General features: G+C 38.1%; 1 protein-coding gene across 1 annotated transcript in view; it reads right to left on the reverse strand.

The window, feature by feature from the left end:
- The window catches only part of CRYL1 (crystallin, lambda 1), a gene marked incomplete at its 5' end in the record, with an annotated part of 53,816 nt that overhangs the window by 21,666 nt on the left and 23,338 nt on the right, over positions 1 to 8,812 (reverse strand). The window contains 2 exons of the mRNA XM_009084731.1: positions 3,374 to 3,568; positions 7,592 to 7,753. Of these exons, the coding sequence (XP_009082979.1) occupies positions 3,374 to 3,568; positions 7,592 to 7,753 (357 nt within the window). The remainder of the gene's footprint in view (positions 1 to 3,373; positions 3,569 to 7,591; positions 7,754 to 8,812) is intronic.

Below are 8,812 nucleotides of genomic sequence, written 5' to 3' on the forward strand. Positions count from 1 at the left end.
GAGTTTAAGACATGTAACTGTAGACATACAAAGATATCTGCTCAGACCTTTACAACCATTAATAAAACAGATAAGCTTGAAATGATCTTTTATGGTTCTGTCTCATTGTTCTTTTACAACAGTCAAAAGCAATATACAATTATTAGCATAAAAACACCACAGTGTTTGTAAATAAGACATACAGACAGAATATCAGCATCCAAGTTGACTTGGATTGCCTCATCCAATACACACAATTTACACCTCTAATCACAAAAGGATTAACAGTGTGGTTATTTTGGTCAAGAGTGCATTATTAATATGCCCCTCCTGCCATTATTTGCAGTTTATCTTCTACCTCCAGTACTTCTTAGAGTGAGGAAAACATTTGTCCCAGATGTTATCAGTGTGAGTAACACTTGATTTTTAGGAGTCTCTCTCAGACTGAGAGTTGGGGAGGCTGATGTTTTCAACAACTGACCTTTTCCAAGAACTGAAAAGTGACTTCACAATCAGAAGCAAGAAGCAGTTTTCCCCATTTGGAAAGTGGAAAACACCAAAAAACCACAACTTGCAATAAAAATGACTAAGTTGGCAGGACAACAGATAAAAAACCCCAGGCCTGCAGCTCTCACCTATCTGTAGTGATTCTCCTCTCACCAAAGGCAGTGTGCAGCCTGAAGTCACACAGCTCAAACTACACACCTTTGACAGCTGCTATTTGTTCAGGCTTTTGGAACGAAAACACAGCCACCAAAGTCGTTACTGTTTAAATGCTTGTTTGCCTGAAACACTATAAAGTGATACAAGAGCAGAACAACTTGGAAACTTACGATGCACAACAAAAGCAACTTTCATTATCTGTCAGTGCTTCAAGCACTATTTTATTACTATTCACATCACCACCACCCACACAAAAACATCCATACAGGTCCATACTAAAGGTTCACCTCAAGTCAATACCTCTTTTTCAACAGTAGCCCAATGAAGTGTTTTTACACTTTCTCCACAGCTGAAGACCAAACAGAGATGATACTTTCAATGACATACTGCCTCAGCTCCCAGCAGTCCACTCTTTGAGACTCTGACAGCTGGAGGTTGTTTCTGCAGTCTAACCTGAATGTGTCTAGATCCCTGAACCCATTCCAGATTTTTAGAATCTGAGGTTACTACGGCAGTGACTTCCACAACTGAGTTTGTGCTCTCAGATGTAAAAGGATCCTGGCATATTTTTGAGGCATTACTTCCCTGAACACCTGTGCTGACCAAGGGTACTGTATCAAAGTGCCTATACATTATCACACTTACTGGTTCACAATTTCCGAACTACTCCTTTAACTCTTAAAAAGGGCTGAGGTGTGCGAATTTCCATTTCTGCAGTATTATCCTAGGTAGTGTACAAAAAGGTGCTTAAATTAGTATTTCATCGACTTCATATTTCAGTTTTGCGTTTCTCAGGTAAGTTCCATTTCTCCTTTGCAGTTGGCCATTACTCATTTACTCTTTCACTCTCCAAAATTCTTGTTCTTAGCATGACTTATTCTATGTCAGACTTCTTCCTTTCAGGGAAATGTTACACTGTGGGAACCTCCTCAATAATGAACATTGCAGTTCATCTAGCTTGTTCCTTATGAACTTACCTTCCTTGTTCACAGCTTTTAGTAGCTGTTTTCACATTTATATTCTCAAAAATATTTTTTCACCAGTGTTTTTATGGTTTCAAAAATAATTTAGAGGTTAATTTAAACAGGGCCAGACTCTTTTCAGTGGTGCCCAGCAACAGGACAAGGGGCAAGAGACACAAACTAGAAACACAGAAAGTTCCATCTGAATAGGAAGGAAAAGCTTCTTTGAGGGTGACAGAGCACTGGAACAGGCTGCCCAGTGAGGCTGTGGAGTATTCTCCTCTGAAGATACTCAAAATCCACCAGACATGATCCTGTGCAACCTGCTGTAGCAGGAGGGTGGGACTAGATGATTTCCCAAGGTTCCTTCTGACCCCAACCATTCTGTGATTCTGTGTTACTCTCCTTTCAATCCTGTGTCTTTGAACATGACTCCAGCTGAAGGGATTTTTCTTGCCATAAACTCAAGACTTTGTATTAAATGTTTAATAACATTTCATAGTTTAATAACAATTAATATTAAATGTTTAAGAACAGAAGCCTTTTTTTTTAATTTAAAAAACATCTCCAGAAGATCAGTTCCTTCCTAATAACATTGTTTGACTTATTATTATTCACCACCTCCTTTATAATGTTATATTATGTTGCTAGTGAAAGCCAACTACAGGTAAGCAAAATCAGCTCAGCAACTATGTTTAGACACTAATCTGGAAAAAAAAAAAAGATACTCCATTTATGATAATATTACCTTTGTTTTAAGATCTTGACCTATATCTGTCTGCATGATTGCTTTAAACAGCTTGAAAAAATCAATACAGTCTCCACAACAAAAAAGTCAGCCCTATTCAAGCCTAATTGAAACTCTTCTCAGCAGAATAGTAACAGACTTTTAACTCAGCTCCTCCTGATGACAGATTGAACTTTTCAGCACAGAACAGGTAATTGTGGGAAAAGCTGAAGGGACACAAACAAATGATTCTCAGCTAGAAATCTGAATGGGCAGGAGGAGGAGAAATATGTCTTTACCTACAAGTATCAAGTAACTGCTGAAAGCTGAACCTAGTAATTCCTCAAAGGCCAAAGAGAAAGCCATTTAAAACACTGTTTTCATAACCACTGTAGAGTAGGCCAGCAACATTAAAAAATAACAGTAAATGACGAGACAGCCTAAAAAAAAAAGAAAAATCGGTATTTTGTTTTCTGTGCTTTTAAGATTTTTCTTTTGGCTTTCCTGAAAATGACAGTATCCTGAAAAAACAGCAGGATAAAGAATAGGGCCAAAGAGAAAGCCATTTAAAACACTGTTTTCATAACCACTGTAGAGTAGGCCAGCAACATTAAAAAATAACAGTAAATGACGAGACAGCCTAAAAAAAAAAGAAAAATCGGTATTTTGTTTTCTGTGCTTTTAAGATTTTTCTTTTGGCTTTCCTGAAAATGACAGTATCCTGAAAAAACAGCAGGATAAAGAATAGTTGTGATTACATATCACTTTGTTTTTGTCCGCTGTTGCTATTTACAACTAATAAATACCAGTTATAAACTGATATTTATTACATAAACTTTATTTATAACTACTATCAGTGATATAACTGATTTCATTTCTTACTGGTTTTAATTTACAGGTTAATATGCATTTCATGTTCACAAGGGACATGTTAACAAAGATGACACAAATTTATAGGAAGTTTAAATATACAGTCTTACTTGTCAAATCTACAAAACTGACCAAGTGTTTGTGCAGATACTGAAAACAAATATATACATACACCCACAAGTCTCCAGGCTTCACTTATCACTGCATACTGTAGTCGATTCAGAACAAACCCCTCAACTTCTCTGTTTAGTTTGACAGGAGATTGACCAATCTTCTTCATCAGGGCATATGTTCTCTCTGTAGTAGAAGGATCTGTTTCTGGATGAGGAACAATTTCAACCAACGGCACAAAGTAAGGTGGATTTACCTCAAGAAGAAACACAAAAGAAGAATGTCAGCCATCAACAGAGCAAGTTAAGATAAAGTATCTTTATAGCTGCTACTACTTTGGATATTTTCCAGTGAACACAGTAAGCCTCAAATTCAGATCCTGAAAGACTTCACCAATCCAATAAAAGCTGGTACATTTATTCAAATTAAAAACATAATTAATCTTGAACTAAATCAAACTCTGTTTAACCCCAGAAAAGTTTATGGAGCTACACTAAAGATGACAGCTCTCAAACAGTACTACAAGAGTTCATACTGACTTGAGTAACTGATGTTATCTCAATAATCAGGTTGTTTGGTGTTGTAAGACACATGGTCACCACCTGTATTTCCAAATTAAGCAAGGCATTTCCTTTTAGATATTCAGGAACTTTATAACAAAAGTATTGCTAAACACCACCTATAAGACGCAACACTTAATAGATAAGCTGCTACTGGCCCAAGCCTGTAAGCATATGCTAAACACAGTAACATATCACATAAAACATACTTTGAAAATGTTGTAGAACAAGTTACCTTCAAACACTGTACTTAAAAAAAAAAGATTACCTCTCCCTGACTCTTCCCAAATATAATTTCTCATCAAGTCAAGACCTTTGTGTAATGTATTTTTGAAGTAAAAAAAAAAAAAAAAAAAAAGACAAAAAACATCCTAAAAAACATCCTGGAAAGAGATAAAAGTTCTTCAGGTCATAGTGCTAGACAGTTACATTGCCTGTGTGCTCTTTCCAAAGTAGCAGTCTTTCAGTCATACTCTTAAGGTGTTAAACTCCGCTCTCTGTCTAGTTTGCAGGCAATAATAGAATGAACTAACATACCATAAACTACTACCAGGAATAACATTGACGTTTAAAGCATGGTAATAAAGTACTGATTCTTTCCCCATACTCCCTTATAGTCAACTACTTTTAACTGTACTCACGTGAATGCAAGTACTGGATTTAGTCACAGCTACATGCAAGCAATCTTTCCTCTCTGTATGTTCTTTCCTTTCAGTATTTACATGGTTCCCTTTACTGCAGGGTCTGATGTATGTTACATCTGTTATAACTACCAATTTAACACATTTCATTCCCTTCAGAGTGCCTTGTGTCCCAACATAACCTGTCTCACATCAGTCTCAGGCAGTGCCACCACCAATGCTGAGAATGGTGTGATGGACACCATGGCAGGTGTGGTGCCAGACAATTGCGCAAGACTCAAAACGCTGCAAGCACCAAGATATTCTCTGAAGGCTTCTCTAACCCTTAAGTATATCAGAGGTTCCAATCAGAAAGAGGACAGGTTAATGGTTGATAGAGACTGAGGCTATTAAAAATTTCTTCCAAGATTAGTGCTGACAGCGAACTTATTGAAATATTCCATTTCATGAACTTGGCATGGGGAATACATGGGTGTGTTCATCAGCACACTGAGGAGACTTAGGATGATAATTTTTTAGAAGTGAGATAATAATGTTGGTAAAAACTAGAAGTAGAACACAGATGAAAATAGGGGATGGGGGAAGGTTTCTAAAAATGAGCAGCATTTCAGGGAGCAGGTTACCTTAGTCTAACAAAATGAAAGCTAAGAAAGGATATGGCAAAAAAAACACAGAAAAAGAATTAAGCTATACAACGGCTGCCAACAAACATCAAATTTAATTTTCATGGACTGTTAATAAGATTGGAACAAAAATTAGAAAACAACTTTTAACAGGAGCAGTGGAGTAAAAAAAATAAACTAACAGATAGAGTTTAATACATTTTAAGGTGATTTGATTACACGGTTGCCTGCACAGCAAGGGACTTCACTCAATGGCAAATAGTCTCCTCTAGCTCCATATTTCTAGTTGTGTGACCTAGAAGTCCCAGTACATGAGAAGACAACCACTCTGCAGAAGACCTCTGTTTGATACACTGCCTGAAACTCCTTGCAGAGAGCAGCTGTACCTGTAAGCATTGTGTGCATTTCTATCATACAGCTGTGCTATGGGATCTCATTTCTTTTTTCTAATTACTGAACCATGCTAAGCTAAGGGATGATCTCCTTCTGCCCTTTGGGCACTTCATTTCATTTCTCAATAGCCTCACCCACCCATGTTAGAGGCTCTACAACTTTAGCTTCTTATTTTTCTGGTGTATCAAATTCCACACTTCTTGTTTTCAGTGCCTTCCAGAGCTGCTTGCTTCCTGCAGCCACCATGTCCTACTATTGTGTCCAGGATCTTAGTAATTTCATGGTTAAAACAAGTAACCCAAAGCCAACCACAAACAAAAACCCACCAAAAGCCAACAACTACTACAAAGCAAAGCATGTTTCCTGATATAACAGATGTAGAAAGGTCCCTGGAGGAGTACACTGGCTTACAGCTTCTCCAGTACACTCGGTACAGCTACTACAAAGCTGGAATTACTGTGAAAATAGTCTCAGTTGGACTGCAAAGCCATTTCAGAACAATTAGGCATTTTAAGGCGCTCCAGAGCATTTGCTTTGAAAAAATACACATATCCGTACAACAGCAGCCTACAAAATGTTTATGCAGGGACCTTTCCAGATCTAATAAAACCTGTTTTCAGGATTGGCTCCTACGAAGACCACAGCTGAGACTAAATAAAGTCAACTAGTACAGACCAACTTGGGAAAACAGTAAGAAAGAGTAAAGTAAAATCAGTCAGAGGATCTACAGAAGGCCAGGAACTGGTTAAAAAAAAAAAGTCATATAGTTACTTAATACAGAAATCTAGAAGAGACATCATCTCTTCTCTTGCACTACAGAGAGGTACAACCCCAGAAATATGAGATAAGAAACTGCTGAATTTTAGACTGGAGAAAGGCTAAATGTAGGCACAAATACATACTTTGAAGTTTGACTTTGTCTTTTTAATTTAAAGCGATCAAAAACTAATTATATAGAAACAAACCAATCTTTTTGTTCCCCTTGCCACCCAGTTACCCCAAGGCACAATGTTGGTGGTGGAAGGGTGTCAGAAAGGGACTGACCAAATACTTTGACACTACAGCATTAGGCTATAGGCAGCTGTAGAGACACTACAGTAAAATAGTGCTGTATTTTTGTATTCTTGAGCATGCCCAGGGAACTGAGACTTACTGTGCACCCTGAAGGAAACCCTGGAGAGACTTCATGTAGTTAGCTAATTGCAGAGAGAAGAGCAGTACCTTTCTCCAGATGCTGCAAACCTTCACAACAACAGTCCTCTTAACCGATATGTCAAACACCAGACTAACATTAGGCCAACTCATTAGCTTATTGAGTAGTGGAAAAGAGAAGCAGTAAGAATCCCAGTGACCAAGATAAAATCCTCTTCCATGCTGAGGAGAGACGGGATAAACTGCTGTCTGGCCCTTCCACATAGACCTCTACAGAGGCTCACAAGTGCCCTCCACCATTTTGAGGTTCTGATGTAACCTCTAGTCATGCCATTTCTGCATTGCTGCTCTGTCCCAGTTGGTCACAAAGCATGCAAATTCAGCTCCAAGTCCAAAGTGTTCCATTTCATCATTCCTTCATTCCTCTTTCAGGTGTACTGCTGCTGCATCAGAAGTCTGAAGAAACCAGAGCCAAAAGTTTCTATCTTTCATGAACATGACTTGACAAACACATGCAGCTCAGTGTTTGGATTCTTACTGCTACCCAAGAACAGCTGGAAAAGGATACTACAAAAGACTAACGATGACAAAAGAAGAAAGTAGGCAATGTTACAGGTTTGTATTCAAAACACAGAATTCCTATATTTTGAGAACCAATAGTTAGAGTAACACACAACAATATGAGCACAACAGCTTACATAGAACATACCTTGAGACAACAGTAGGAAACATGCATACATCCCCTCAATTTAGTAGATGCTGCTGCTCACAGAATAACCAAACTACAGCTTTTTAAAAAAGTCAGGGTCCTGCACACTAACAATGGCACATCAGCACTCCAAATACCCTTCAATATCTTTCAGTCTGCAGAAAGGAGTTTGGGATGCAGTTTATACAAAACCATACTTACGGGGTGTGACACAATACACTGCTTAACATGTTTAAGGCCAGTGAACAGTTTGCTGGGTAAGAGACAAGAGGTTGAGCTGCTCAAGATAACATTGTCACCCACAATGAGGTCTAACTGACTGAAAATCTTCTTTTTCAGTTCCAGGTTCTCTGGAGTACACTCCTGGAATAAAAACAAAAATCAGCATTAGAAGTCATCTAGTTGAATAGTATCGATCCATGTACTTCAGACTTCACTGATCCCACCTTGACACTTAGGAACTCAGCACAAACCATCTATTTTAGCTAGCCTAGATATACCAGTAAGCCATAAGAAAAATAAACCTTCCTACAGATAAAGAAATGGAAAGGCTAAGAATTTCTCTACAGCAGAAGATGGACCACCACACACCACAGGTGATATAACAGAAAACAAATTATTCTGCTTTGTCTAAAGTATAGACTTTTAGTTCCACAGAGAGATAACACAGTACAGAGAATAAGACCTGACCTCTATTTTTTTTTTGAAAAAAGAGACTCTCACATGATAGGAGTCAGTATTCTCTTCAGACAACTTAGAAATGAACAAGTGTATCTCAAAGGAAGACAAATTTACAGTCCCCAGAACTATGAAAGGAGAATCCAAGATGAAGCTCTGCAACCTGCACTGAAACAATTCTCAGAGTTGAAATGAATGGGGATACTAAGCATATTAAGTGTGAGGGTCACTGAGAAAGATTTCTGAAGAAGAACATATGCTATCAAAACTTCTCCCAAAGCTATGAAGCACATTCAGTTCTACAGTATTGCATGAAATTTCACATGTATGAACCAAGAGCCACAATCTATAGTCACTAGATTTCCAAAGTTGTCTCAGGAGAGCATACAGAAGTCCACTTGCCTGGGAGCAGCAAGGACATGGGAGAATAACTACGGTGGATCTGAAAATCAACAGAAAAGGCTTCAGTCTGTGAGAAGACAACAGAAGAACAAAGCCAACTTGTTTTCTACAGGTTTTGGAAGGGTTTAAAAAAATTCAAACAGGATCCCAAATTTGCAAAACCTCAGCTTTCCCCTTGAAATACACAAAAAATACCTGCTCTTTTCCAACTCTAACCTTCTCCCACCTGTCAGCACTTCATTCTGTGTTTCCTGTCATGCTGAAGTGCACAAGGTGGGTAGGAAAGAAGGCCACATATTTAACATAATCCAAAATTTACGTTTAATATCTACAGTTTCAGAC

This window comes from Acanthisitta chloris, unplaced genomic scaffold (genome assembly GCF_000695815.1).
Source record: "Acanthisitta chloris isolate BGI_N310 unplaced genomic scaffold, ASM69581v1 scaffold4981, whole genome shotgun sequence".
Classification (NCBI taxonomy): Eukaryota; Metazoa; Chordata; class Aves; order Passeriformes; family Acanthisittidae; genus Acanthisitta; species Acanthisitta chloris.